Source organism: Monodelphis domestica, chromosome 5 (assembly GCF_027887165.1).
Source record: "Monodelphis domestica isolate mMonDom1 chromosome 5, mMonDom1.pri, whole genome shotgun sequence".
NCBI lineage: Eukaryota > Metazoa > Chordata > Mammalia > Didelphimorphia > Didelphidae > Monodelphis > Monodelphis domestica.
The window spans coordinates 90,467,410-90,482,272 of NC_077231.1; the positions used below are offsets into that span (position 1 = coordinate 90,467,410).

General features: G+C 38.2%; 1 protein-coding gene across 1 annotated transcript in view; it reads right to left on the reverse strand.

Annotated features, from left to right (window-relative positions):
- Positions 1–14,863, reverse strand: part of TH (tyrosine hydroxylase) — a 66,892-nt gene that overhangs the window by 44,364 nt on the left and 7,665 nt on the right. The window contains exons 4-6 of the mRNA XM_056798776.1: positions 11,622–11,689; positions 9,440–9,490; positions 1,429–1,578 (exon numbers count right to left, since the gene is read on the reverse strand). Coding sequence (XP_056654754.1) covers positions 1,429–1,578; positions 9,440–9,490; positions 11,622–11,689 — 269 coding nt within the window. The remainder of the gene's footprint in view (positions 1–1,428; positions 1,579–9,439; positions 9,491–11,621; positions 11,690–14,863) is intronic.

The following is a 14,863-nucleotide window of genomic DNA, read 5'->3' on the forward strand; positions in this document are numbered from 1 at the left end:
AGATCAATGTTCTTATGGATTATATATGACAAGAATCCTAGTGTCACCTCACTATAGCATATATATGATACACACATGTAATAAATACGACTGTATAATTCCATATACATGTATAACTACATGTATATATTATAGTCACCTTACATATGTATATTCATATCTATCTATCTAATTATCCTCAGGCTTTGCCCTTGGACATTCCCTTTTCTTACATTTTTTCACTTGTTTTGTCATCTCCATCCCATCCTGCTCCTCATACTCATCAGACCCTCCCTTTGATACGTCAGCCTCTTTCATACAAACTCCTCTACATTTTCCCCACCACCACTTCCCTGTCCTCTGGATCCTTATTTAGGAATCCCCTTCCCATAACTTCCCATGAGGGCAGTTAGGTGTTGCCATAGTGGATAGAGCCCTGGGCTTAGAATCAGGAAGATACCTGTTCATAAGTTCAAATCTATCCTTAGACACTTCCTAGTTGTATGACCCCGGGTAAGTCATTTAACTCTGTTTGTCTCAGTTTTCTCCTCTGTAAAATGAACTGAAGAAATAGATGGCAAACCACTCTAGTATCTTTGCCAAGGAAATCCAAATGGGAAAGGGTCAGTCATGAAATGACTAAACAACAACAAAATTGCTGTGGCTTTAGTCTAACAAGCTGATTCTTCCCTGTCCCACAAATTGTTTTGGGTACAGGAACTCCCACAGTTTATTGACATGGGATAGGTGTGGTGACTCACCGACCCAGCCCTGCCCTATGTCCCCTGGTCCTCTGTGACCAAAAATATGTCACCTCTCCCATTTGTAGATGACTAATTTGGACTTATTCTAGATGGACTGGGTTGATTGTGTTATGAATATAATTTGAGGTAAAACAAAGCACTGGCTTACTACCATGTGCCCTCTTCTCCTTAAAACTATTTGGGCTAATGTTAGGGGTTCCATCTATTCTACAAATAATCAAAATTGTAAATCTTGGTAATATCTGTGAATATTGAATAGCAAAAGTAAAGGAAGGAATCATCCCCATTTTACAGATAAGAAAGTATTTAAACTCAATGTTAGGAGATGGAAAGGAAAGAAGATGAGGAAGAGGAAGAAAGAAGAGAAAAAATGAAAGGAGGAGAAATAGAGGAAAAAGAAGAGGAGGAGAGAACAAACTTTCTAGAGATACACACATGTTGAGGGGGTACTAAGGGGAGCACAGAACAGCTGGTCACTATTGCTTCCTGTTTCCCTTATCTCCTCCACATCAGAAATATATAAACTTGTGCAAATTACCTCCAAGCCTATTGCAGCCCCAACGTTTCCCTTTCTCTTTGAGGTTCTTCAACCTTCCTCTGTGCCTTTGAACTGGAATGTTCTCTCCCAAGGGGCAGCAGTGTTCAGAGATGTAGTAGAGTCTCAAGAGGTATAGGAAAGAATGACTTGCCTTTTAAAAATCTGGATACGTCCTGGAGTTGAGGTATGTGGTCTTCGGCATAGCCACAATATTCTTCCAGGTGCTGAAAAGCATCCAAGAATTCTTTGCAGGCATAACTGGGATAGAGAGTATGGAGTTTCCTGTAGATTTCTTTCCTGAAAAAAAAAAAAACAGGTTTCTTATCACTGGTTCCATCCTAGAGTTTCAGCTAATAATAATGATGATGATGACAATAAAAATATTTAGACAATGATCTCCACATATTATCACATGTGATGGTCACAGGACCTTTTGAAATAGGTAACATAGTTGTGTTTGTTTGTTTTTTTCTCTAGCTAGTCCAAACCTCATTTGAGAGATGAGGAAATTGAGTTTTAGAAAATCAGAATAGCTTGTCTAAGGTCAGAAAAGTAATAAGTGGAAGAGGTGGGATATTCTTTTTTTGAAACTCTAACCTTATGTCCTGGAATCAAATCTGTGTATTGGTTCCAAGGTAGAAGAGTGGTAAGGGCTAGGCAATGAGAGCTAAGTGACAACTAGTAAGTGACTGAGGCCAAATTTGCCCTCATTTCTCCAGGTTTGGTGCTCTGTCCACTAAACCACCTAGCGGTCCCAGAGGTGGATATTCTTGAATCCAGATCCCCTGACACTAAAAGCGTCAATCTTACCCCACTATATTACTGAAAGACTGATAGAATTAAAGGAAATCTTAAAACCAAGTATGATTCCTATAGCCTACCTATGGTTAAGTCACTTACTCTTTTGGAGCCAAGATTGAAAAATGAGTGTATTCGTAGAAAAGAAATCTACCTCTCATGAGAGTTCAGATGAGAGCATGTATACAAAGCCCACTCTATAAACCTTGAGACAGTGCTATGGACATATGACCTTTGACTTTTTTTAAGTCAATGGCGGTTAAGTGACTTGCCCAGTGTCACAGAGTTAGGAAGTGTCTGAGGCTGAATTTAAACCCAGTACCTGCCATCTATAGGCCTGGCTCTCTATCCATAGAGCCACTTACCTGCCCCTACCTTTAATTTTTATTGTGACTTCTGGACTGGACTAACAATCTTCTCTATAAAAATGAAGTGGCTGTAGGAGATGACCTGGGATAGCCAGGAAAAATGAGTATAGACCCTGGTTCATTTTTATCTTTGTATGCCTAGCACCTGACACAGTACTTGGCACATAGTAGCAACTTCCAGGTTTAGAGATAGAAGAGACATTCAAAGTGATCTCTTCCAAACCTATCATTTTAGTGTTGGGGAAACTGAGGTTTAGGGAGAGGAATTGGCTTGTCCATTGACATATCCCAGCAAAAGCATAAGGATACTAGAGTAAGATCAAATGAATAGGGAGCTGGATTTGAAAGCAGAGATTCTGGAATTCTGTTTCAGTTTGAACATTTTACTAACCACATGACCTTGGGAAAGAAACAACTTCTCTGGGACTCAGTTTCCTTATCTGTAAAAATGAAGATGTTGGACTTGAAGGACTTTAAAACTTTAGAACTGTGATCTGATCATGCCAGACTAGATGAGTTTGAAGATCCTTTCTATTTGCTGATTCTGTTATCCTTTGAGGATTAATTTCATTTGGAGCATACTATGGGCAGCAAGAGAGGTCCCAGGCACCCTGGGAGAGAAGGGTGTGGGGAAAAGAGCCATAGAATAAAAAGCAGAATGGAGAAAATTTTTGAGTTTTACAATTTCGCCTCAAGTTGCCCCTGGCTGCAGCCAGCAGTCCATGCCCACCCAGAATGACATTCTCGAAGCTGGAGAAACCTAGAATTCCTTTCCACTCAAGGGCATCTGGCTGTAGAGTCTTGAGCGAACACACAGCTGCTTTTGGAAAGCTCCCTCTACACACACCGTGTTTCTCTAATTCAAAGGAAACAGACAATAATGAAATGGCAAGAAGCCTTGTAAAAATGGCTATCCCTCTTCATGCATGGCTCTGGGGTTCTAACTAATTTATAAACATTGTTTTATGAAAAAATTGAGATCACTCTTGGAAATGGCTGGAGAAAATGACCTTCTGCTTGTTTTGCTGGTGTATTTTTCCCTCTTCTACAGCTATTGTTGCTAAGGAGGAGATGGCCAGTGTTGGGGAATGACTATCTTTCCATCCTACATATTTCTTTTGTTACTCCCCCACCAAAAAAGGGAAAAGAAACTGAGTCAGTCTATGGTTAACAGACTAATCCATGTGTGGAGGAGGCTGGCATTCACCCATGGGACAATTAGGAAAAGCCTAGATGGACAAATTCCATTGACCTTTCCAGTCTCATTTCAGCCTAGAAATCTTTGGGCAAATGTTCCAACCATGTTTTTCCTTTTGGTTTTGATAGTCAGCTCAAAGGTAAGGATTCATTAGCAGTGGACTGAATATCCCAGGGGAGGGTCCTCTGTTTGCCCTGGAGCCTCTGTGCTCCAATAGCAGTGATCAAGGATGGACAATGCCCTTTGCTAAGCTGAAGGATACACATTCCTGTTCTTTGGACCTGGGTAGACATATACAGGAAAAGGAAAAACAACAAGCCAGGAGGTAGTAGGGTTGGTTGGGGGGAAATGCTATTTTCTTGAATTCCTCAGGTTGAGCTATGCCTGAGAACTCTTAAGCCATGCTAGTCAAACTCAGATGAGCAAGGAAGCCAAGTAGACTATGTGTAGCCACGGCTCCTGTACCCTCCATCAGGCTGTAGTTTACTTGGGAGGAGCCCCACTTAATTTCTTGGTTTGTACCATGGTCTAGAGAAAAGGACACAAAAGGAATATGGGAAAGCAGTCCTGAAATAGCCTTGCACCAGGCACCAGAAGCTCTGACTTGTGTTCCTGGGCTCTCTCCTTATCACCGGGATAACCTTGGGATACTGATTTCACTGAAAGCCCAGTTTCCTAGCTGTACAATTAGGGGTTTTAAGGAAATGACCTTTCAAGTTCCTCCCAGCTTTAAAGATTATGAAAAACAAACTGTGTTGAACCAACCATTATGTAAGAGTTAGGGTCACTTCCATTGCCCCTGGGATAGATGAAAGCCAGCTGGTCCACACTGTGTAACTAATATACTGAGAGGCAGCATAGAATTGAGGATCTTAGATTCAAGAAGATCTGAGTTCAAATCTTGTCTCTGCACCCATATTAGTTGTATAATTTTGGCAAGTCACTAAACCCCTCAGGGGAAAAAAAACAATTGGAGCTATAGACAAATTGCTGATTATACCCAGAAAGACTTTTCATACTGGGAGTGCCCCACATGACAGGTGCCACAGTATGCTAGGTGTTACAGTGGTAGCCCAGAAGTCTTTGTTTGGAATCAGGAGGACCCAAGTTCAAATCTTGCTGCAAACATTTATGAGTTCTGAGTATCTGAAGTCACTTACCTATCTATGCTTGTTTCTTTACTGGTAAAATGAAGAAGTTGGTCTTAATTATCCCTTTTAGCTCTAAATGTTTGATACTATCAAAGCACAAATTCAAGTAGACTTGAATATTAAATAACAAAGTATTATTTCTCTAATGTACTATTTTCTCTCACAAATGGGGCTCTGATTGGCTTGAGGACAAGATATCGAGCTCATGATACAGTGGAAGAAGACCTAGATCTTGAATCAGAAAACCAAGCTTCAAATATCATCTCTGCTACTTCTGGCCTACAAGTTGTTAAACCTCTATGGGTCTATCTTCTTACTGGAAAAATGAGGGGGTTCAATGTGATGACTTCAAGGTTCCATTTCAGCTCTGTATCAGAGTTTTTGATTCAACAAGCCATCAAGATTTAGTTGAGAGGGACTTCAGAAAGTATTTAGTTCAACTCCTTTCATTCGGGAAAATTGAGACCAACCGAGAGGAAGTCATAAGACCAGATCTTGGACCAGAACTCAGATCTCCTGACCTAGGAATGAAAAACTTTTCTTCTATACCATGTGACCTCTAAAATATAAAGTAGACCCAAGACCCAGCACTGGAGTCCCCTTTTCCTATGGGAGTCAACCCTATTGGTGGTGCTCCCTCCTCCACCATTGGTGCTTAATGTTATTTACTTGTTGACTCATTAGGGATGAACTCAAATAGTCCCAGCCTTGGGGTTGTTTTGGAAGCCAATTGTTCTGTTCTTCATTGCTTTTTTTTAAAATTCCTTTTTATGGGAATGTTGCAATGCAAGACAGAAGAGTCCAAGGTCTTTCCATAAAGGCCCAAGGAGGGAATTTACACTAGCTTACAAAGTTCCCCAACCCCACCCCCGGGGTTTACTGGGGCCATCTCAGTCCCTGATGTAATGTCCATGACCCTCTACCACAGCCAGAGGATACTATGGTCATAAATTTGAGGGCTAATTTGGGGAAACAATTGATGTAATTGGTCCCTAGGGCTGCTGGGCTGGGCTGTATGGAGAAGACAGACAGCTGCCTCTCTGAAAAGCCATTCCAGAGGCCATGTGGGGACTGGGTCTGGATGGTCAGTAGCTCATTGCGGGAGAGAAGCAAGAGAGAGTAATAGTGAATGGCCCATGCAGGTAAGCCCTCTAGCCTTTTGGTGCCAATGAATTTTCTACATTACATTCCACATAGTTCTCTTAGTGTTTTGCAGAGGCTGAGATCAATTGTCCCAAACACCCCCTATTTTAATAATGCCTCATATTTTTATGGTACTTTGTGGCTATAATGCATTTTCCTCACAACAACCCCTTGAAATAGGTAATGAAAATAGTAGAATATAGGATAGCAATGGAGAAGCAATACACCTGGTAGATCTGACCTGTGAATCAAGAAGACTTGAGTTCAAGTCCTATCTCTGACATACATTGGATTGTAACCATGTACAAGGTACTTAACCTTTGAATCCTATAGGCATGTCTATAAGACAGAGACTCCCAACAGTTTTGGGAGGATTTTTTTGGTTCGTTAACCCCTTTCAACAGTGACCAAAAATATTTTGAACCCCTGGGGCCATTTCATATACACTTGTAATATTTTGTAATCATTTATAATTTAAGGGGTACAATTATACAATTTATAGCCTTTACCCCCTCAAATCATTCCTGGGAACTCTCAAGGACTTTGAAAACTATTAAAAGGGACTATTTCTCTAAAGATACAAGTTGCAGACTAACTACCAATTCTCATCACTGAAACCATAGGTGTAGTCTCATAAATTAAAAAATAAAATATAAAAAAAATATTACAATATCCATTTTTAAAATGGGAGAACAGTACAGAAAGACTGGCTATTGGTAGTTGATAAGCATTTATTAAGCACCTACTATGTGCTAGGCATTATGTTAAGCAATGAGAATACAAAGAACGGGAAAAGACAGTCCTTATCCTCAAGAAGCTTCCAGACCATGTGAGTTACTTGTGTTCACAAAATTGATAAGTAGAAGAGATTAAAATTTGACCTGGAGCTTCTCTGATATACAGTCCAATGTTGCTTCTAATATTACATGATTAGAGCATGAGATGGTCACTTAAGAGGGATCTTAGACCTAGGATCCAAATTTCTGAGTCCAGTTCTTTACCTCACCCCAAGTGTGGGACCTCATTGTCTCCAATTTTAATATTGCTTGATCGTAGCTCTTCCCTTGTTTCCTGCAAAGGATTTTGGAATCCTGAGATCAATATGGAAGTAGATCACAGGTTCATAGACTGAGAGCTGACAAGAATCTGAGAAGCCTTCTATTCCAAGCCTTTTCAATTTGTAGATGAGAAAACTGAGTCCTGAGGTCACACAGCATTAAGTGACTCAAGTGGGATTTGAACCCAAAGACCAACTTTTTATCCACCAAGTTATCCATTACTCATTTCAAAGAATTGTTGTAAGGAAAATGTGTTGTAAACCATAAAACCCCTATAGAAATGATGGATCTTTGTTCAAATCATGGGACGTTTGGGACAATATTGTAGGACTTGGGATCAGGAAAACCTGACTTCAGATTCTGTTTCACACTGTATCCCTCAGTCACTTAATCTCTTTGTGCCTTACTTACCTCATCTATAAAATGAAGGGTCTGGACTGAATTGACTCTCAGGTCCCTTATAGTTTTAAATATTTCATTCTATAATTCCAAATTCTGTGCTCATGTCTATAAACTCAGAAATTTCCTAAAAGGAGAAAAAACTCCACTCAAACTGGCCATTTGACTTGATGTCAAAGCAACTAGCTTCAATTTATTGAAAATACAATCAACCAGGGCAGCTAGATGGCATAGTGGATAGAGGGCCAGACCTGGAGCTAGAGGACCTGGGTTTAAATCTGACCTCAGATACATCTTAGCTATGTGACCCTGGACAAGCCACTTAACCCACACTGCCTAGACCTTACCACTCTTCTGCCTTAGAACTAATACATAGTATTGATTCTCTGATGTAAAGTAAGGGTTAAAGAAAAAGAAAAAAGAAAAGAAAAAACAATCAGCCAGAGCAGCTAGGTTGCACAATGGATAGAGTACCAGACCTGCAATCAGAAGAATCTGTTTTCAAATCTGGCCTCAGACACTTCCTGGTTGTGTGGACCTATGCAAGTCATTTAACCCTGTTTGACTATCTCTTGCCCTTCTGTCTTAGAGTTGTTACTAGGACAGAAAGTAAGGGTTTAAAAAAACACCATCCACCTAATTTGTTTGTCTGAACTAAAAGGTGGTTTATGAACATCAGATTAAGAACACTCAATACAGAAGGTAGTGCTTGAATGAAGTATTAGTCATTAAGGCAGAAGAGAAGAGAGAATGCATTCCAGGCATGAAGGATGGGCAATTCAAAGGTACAAAGACAGGAAATCTTATTTTCTGTTAGTCAACATAGAAGGGTATGGTGCTTTTTCACATTCATAAGAACTAAAAGAGAATTTGGGAGTCACCTGGTTCGCCTTTCCTCATTTCACCTTTAGGTGAAGAAAGGGAAGACAAGAGGTGCTTTGTTTAAGGGCACAGAAATAAGCCTATGATTTTATTGATGGGCAATTTCCTTCACTCATATAAATTGTACCTTCTCTATAATTTACAGTCTTAGAGGGTTGTTTGAGATTTAGAAAGGTTATAGGACTTGTCTAAGATCATACAACTCTAATATAAGTGATGGTAGCTTTAATAATAGTTAGCATTTATATGACATTTTAAGATTTGCAAAGTACTTTAGATGTGTTATCTCATTTTGATCCTTATAACATCCCTGTAAGATGTGTACCATTATTATTTTATTTTACACATGAGAAAACTGAGGCTGAGAAAGGTTAAACATCTTGTCCAGGGATATACATATCTAGTGTCAGAGGCAGGATTTGAATCCAACTTTCTGATTCCAAATCCAGTGCTCTATCCACCAAGTTAGGCTGTTCCCAATGTACCCAAAATCACAGAACTAATAAATATCAGAAGTAGGATTCAAACTCCAATATTCAAATTCATGATCTAGTATTATTTCTATCATACCACAGTTTCTCATTTTGAAAATCAATAATAGAAAACATTTCTCCACCTCTTAGGAAGGGATTTTTTTTTCTTCCTTGTCTAGTCTGTTCCACTGATCTATTTATCTGCTTTGTTTCCATTTTTTAAAAAGATCTCCCTTATTCTAGTTAAATTGTTTAAAAATTTTTACACCACTTAAACTTTCACCTGTACCTTCCTCACCACCCAACTCCATCACCCTTTCTAATAAAGAATTTTTTGAAGAAAAAGGCTTATATTCTTGGCTTCTTTCTTGAGTTTTATGTATTTCTATGAAAAATTACATTTTTCTGGCTCAACACCATTTCCAGTTCAGATGAAACTTGGGTCTGACCCTCCCTCTACCCTGTTTCTATCTTCTTCTGTAATCTCATTTAAACAAACTATTAGTTTCCCCTTCTTCCTTATTTCTCTCCTAGTATATTTCTTTCCTTCATCTCTTAAAACTGTCAAAACAACAAAATAGAACAATACAAATCCCAAAGGGCCCTTTATCTGTAGGAAGGGATATTTTTTGAGAAAATTTATGCGAGAATTTATAGTAAAATAGTAAAAATATAATGGTTCTCTTACCAGGTAGAAACTTCTTGGGGTGTATACTCAACTTTTGGCAATGGGTCTCCACTTAGGAAACAAAAGACAAAGAAGTTCCTTAAAGAAATTCCTATTTTTGTTTTAAATTACTACATCATCCAATTCATTAGAGCTGAGATTTTATATCTATAAAGTTCAAAGGTCACTGGAGTTGCCAGCTTTTGCAAGTCTTTCAGAAGCTGTGACATCCATGATAGAGCTTTGAAGTTTTAAAACTCACAGGGTTAATTCTTTCCCTAATTAACAAAAGAAAGAAATGGCAAAACCATAACACATATTCATAATCAAGCAAAACAAATGCTCACATTGATCATTTAAAAAAACCTGTCTCAGTTTGCATCTTCAATCCATTACCTCTTGACAGGGAGTATTTCCTTATTAATCCTTTGATTAAATGTAAAGTGCTTAGCATAATGCCTGGTGCTTAGTAGATACTCATAAGTGATTATGCCCTTCTCCTTTCTCTGGAATCATGTTTGGCCATTGGATGAATCTGAATTCTTCAAGATCTTTCAAAACTGTTATGACAATGGTGCTATTATTGTACATATTGCTTTCTTGGTTCTGCTCATTGTATTCTGCATTAGTTCACACACATCTTCTCAAGTTTCTCTTAAGCAATGATCTCCAACCTTTCTTAGAGCAATATTGTATTGCACTACATTAGTATAACAGAATTCATCTACACATTCCCCAATTTATGGACATTCTCTTTGTTAATAGTTCTTTGCCACTACATACATGCACATTGCTACAATTAAAATTATCTCAGGAGACTGATTTTGAGATAAGAATATACGCTTATTGATGATATCAGCTTTATTGGTTATGCAACCATCATAATTGCCAAAGTGATATAGGTCTCCATAGTCATCTCTTATGACCAGGGATGACCTGAACTGGGTCGTCACCTAATAAATAGATTGTTTTAGGAGGTCATTATTCAGCCCTTCCCTTGGCCATCCCTAGACATCTTTAAATGGTGATATCTGATTAAGATGTGGTCCATCAGACCCTTAGCCCTTCCCCAAATTGACAAGTGAAGTTTTGCAGGTAAGCAGAAAAACCTTTATCTCCTTTCTTTATTAACCAAATTCTGTTAAAAAGGAAGATATTCTTTGAGATTCCCAAGGACAAAGAAAATGCAAAAAGTATCAGAGTAGAAGATATCTCTGACCCAGATCCCAGACACAGAAATACACTGTAATTCTCCATAATATATATAATACAGTATACAAAAATATAAATTCTCACAACACAAAGAGCTGCTACAAATGTTTATATAACTATATCTCTATGTGAGTCCTTTTTTTCCTTTTTTTGATATCTTTGGGTGAATAGATATAGCAGTGAAATCACTGAATCAAGCATTATGCACAACTTAGTAACTTTGGAGGTATCAGTCTAAGTTGCTTTTCATAATGGCTGGACCAATTCAGAGCTCCAACAGTTTATTATTGCACCTTCTTTCCCTCAATCCCTCCAGATGACATTTAAACTTTTTATAAAATTTTCCAATCTGATGGGTATAAAGTGAAACTGCAGAGTTGCTTTAATCTGTATTTTTCCAATTATTAGGGATTTGAGAATTTGTTAATATTGTTTATTTTTACCATTTGGGAACTTTTCTTGCAGTTTCATTATCAGGCCACCAGATGGAAACAGAGAAAGATCATTAATAATGTGAATCTGCCAGATTAGAAATTTGAATACTTATCCCAAACCAATTAAAAAAAAAAAGATCATCTGCTGAACTATCAGCTAGAATTTAAAGCTGTTTAAATGTAAGAACAAACAAAATTCCTTAAAGCAACTCAAACAAATAGAAATTCATCTTAAAATTCAAAAATGCATCTTTCTTTTATAATTTTAAAATTCAACTTCTTGCTTTTACTTTCATCCTTCCCTTAGTCCTATAGTACTTTTCCCACACTGGGAGAGTTTATTCTTCAGAAAGAGCTTTGAGATTACTTGGCATGAAAATTTCCAGTAGCCACTGCCCTTAATTTAGAAGGAACTTTTCCATGCTTGCTTACCAAACCTAGGAGCAAATTATTTTCTATCTGACTCATTTTTCACTTAATGCTGGAAATTTCTTAGCAGTATTGATTAGCAAACTTCTCTAAACATGGTTTCATATATAGAGTTGAAGGTGCCTTACTCTCTGTACTTGAAAGCCAGTTCCATGATGTCAGCACGCCGTCTCCTATATTGCAGATCAGTGTAGCCCTATAGAGAAAGAAAAATCTATTAGGGCAGCCATTTTCAAAAAAAAATGACAACTGATTTTACAACAAGGGATGCTTTCCTTTATAGAAGTATATTAAGGGGATAGCTAAATGGATTGAGGATTAGGCCTAGAGGAAGTCCTGGGTTCAAATATGACCTCAGACACTTCCTAGCTGTGTGACCCTGGGCAAGTCACTTAACCCCCATTGTCTAGCACTTACTGCTCTTCTGCCTTGGAACCAGTACACAATATTGATATAACGGGGGAAGGGAAGGATTAAAATATATATGAGCCCTATAAGCTAAGAAACTTTAAGTCACTGTTTTGTTTTCTTTTTTGACAAGACATCTCTAAAGAACTGAATTTATAGTAATGATTCTGGCTTTGTCTCTGGCAGTCAGCAGCAGTAGCAAATTTAATTTTTGATAACTCTATGGATGATCTTACTAGGGCAACTAGATGGTACAGTGGATAGAACACTGGACTTAGAATCAGGAAGATTCATCTTTCTGAGTTCAAACTGAGCCTCAGACACTTTCTAGCTATGTCACCCTGGGCAAGTCGCTTGGCCCTGTTTGCCTCAGTTTCCTCATCCATAAAATAAACTGGACAGGGAATGGCAAATCACTCTAGTATCTTAGAAAACCCCAAATGGGGTTACAAAGAGGCAGTCACAACTGAAATGATACAACGACATAGATAATCTGCTTCAATAGACAGTAAGCTCCTTGAGGGAAGGAACTGTTTCATTTTGATCTTTGTATCTCCAGCACCTATCACAATGCCTGCCTCACACACATCAAATGTTTTTAACAAATGCTTTTTTGTTGATTGTTCACTCTCATGGAAAGCCAGGAGCCCCTGGGTCCTTCCCAGTTCCAGATTAAAGCACGTTAAAATAGCTTAAGGGCCAATTAAGAGATATATTTTAAAAATCCTAGAATTTAAAGCTATACTATATGTTGGGAATCACCTTTATTTTACAGTGGAGAAAAATGAAATTCAGACAAGGGAGAAAAATTACTCAAACTCTCCTAGATAGTAAATAGAAAAGTTAGTATTTGGACCCAAGTCCTCTAATTTCAAATCCAATTCACTTTCCACTAACATAACTCTGCTTCCCATTATACTAAGGCTATGTCTATGTAGGATAAATATGGAATTGACTACTTTGACTGAAAAGATATCAATTACGTAACACACCAAGCATAAGTTTTCATTAACTGGTGGAAGGCGTGAAGGCAATGTTTTGCATCTGGGAATTTCAAACTACCAAATTTTTCTAAGAAATCACTCTATCTCCATGATGCAAAGGGCAATGGAGAAATACATGGAGTGCAAGGTCCATGATTTTTGCAAGGTAATAATATTTACAATAGTGACATATATTCAATAAGTGGCTTAGAGGATATATTTGAGGAAGTGTAAAATTGGGAAAGGAGATGAATTGGTCATGCAGCATGAATAACTAGACAGACAATCATAGTTATGGGATTTTCAGAGCTAGAAGGCATTGTTTGAAGCCGATTATCTATAAAATAATAAAAAATGAAATTTGCTATTGCTCTTGAATTCTAGAACCAAAGGCATTACCAATACTCCAGATCCAGAGATCTTTAGAAATGTCTTACTTGACAGTCAGTAGCCATCTAGACCAACTGCAATGGAATAAGAATCCTTTCTACAACGTATACAATAAGTAGTGATTCAACCTTTGCTTATAGATCTTTGATAAAGGATAACCCATCATATTTCAGGGCAACTTATTGAACTTTTGGGCAGCTCTTGCTATTTTTAAAGTTTTTTCCAATATTTAGTTAAACTTTGTCTTTTCTTCCATTCATCATTCCTAGTATTGTCTTCTGAGGCCAAACAGAACAAATCTTTTTTTTCTTTTTTTTTTAATTTCTTTTTTTAATTTTATAGTATTTTATTTGATCATTTCCATACATTATTCATTAAAGACAAAGATCATTTTCTTTTCCTCCCTCCCACCCCCCGTAGCCAACGCATGATTCCACTGGGTATCACATGTGTTTTTGATTCGAACCCATTGCCATGTTGTTAGTATTTGCATTAGAGTGTTCGTTTAGAGTCTCTCCTCTGTCATGTCCCCTCAGCCATTGTAGTCAGGCAGTTGCTTTTCCTCAGTGTTTCTACTCCCTCAGTTTGTCCTCTGCTTATGGATAGTGTTTTTTTCTCCTAGATCCCTGCAGATTGTTCAGGGACATTACACTGCCACTAATGGAGAAGTCCATTACGTTCGATTATACCACAGTGTGTTTGTCTCTGTATACAATGTTCTCCTGGTTCTGCTCCTCTCGCTCTGCCTCACTTCCTGGAGGTCATTCCAGTCTCCATGGAATTCCTCCACTTTATTATTCCTTTTTGCACAATAGTATTCCATCACCAACATATACCACAATGTGTTCAGCCATTCCTCAATTGATGGGCATCCCCTCGTTTTCCAATTTTTGGCCACCACAAAGAGCGCAGCTATGAATATTTTTGTACAAGTCTTTTTGTCCATTATCTCTTTGGGGTACAGACCCAGCAGTGCTATGGCTGGATCAAAGGGTAGACATTCTTTTATCGCCCTTTGTGCATAGTTCCAAATTGCCCTCCAAAATGGTTGGATCAGTTCACAACTCCACCAGCAATGAATTAATGTCCCTACATTGCCACATCCCCTCCAGCATTCATTACTTTCCATAACTGTCATGTTAGCCAATCTGCTAGGTGTGAGCAAACAGAACAAATCTAACTACTCTTTTATGGAACATGCTCAATTATTTGGAGATAGCTATCATATTTCACCTCCCTGTCCACCACTGGGCTTCCTTTCTCCCAGATAAATACATACTGTTGTTTCAGTTGATCCCCATTTAGTACAAACTGAAATTCCCTCATCTACAAAATGAAGGGGCAGCTGCTCCCTAAGTTCTTGTCCAACTTTAGATCTAGGATCCTCTGGTCATAAGACCATTCAGATTACCTTCCTCTTGCTATTTTCAAAATTTTCATTGTCCTTACTAAATTCTAGAGTCTAAAACTGATGTTTTAGTGATTCACTCATAACCATAGAATGTTCTTGTTCATCCTTCATTTCAAAAAGGACCAAAGATATCACTGGAGATGACTTGCTCAGGAACTGGATTTAAGTGAGGCAGAGT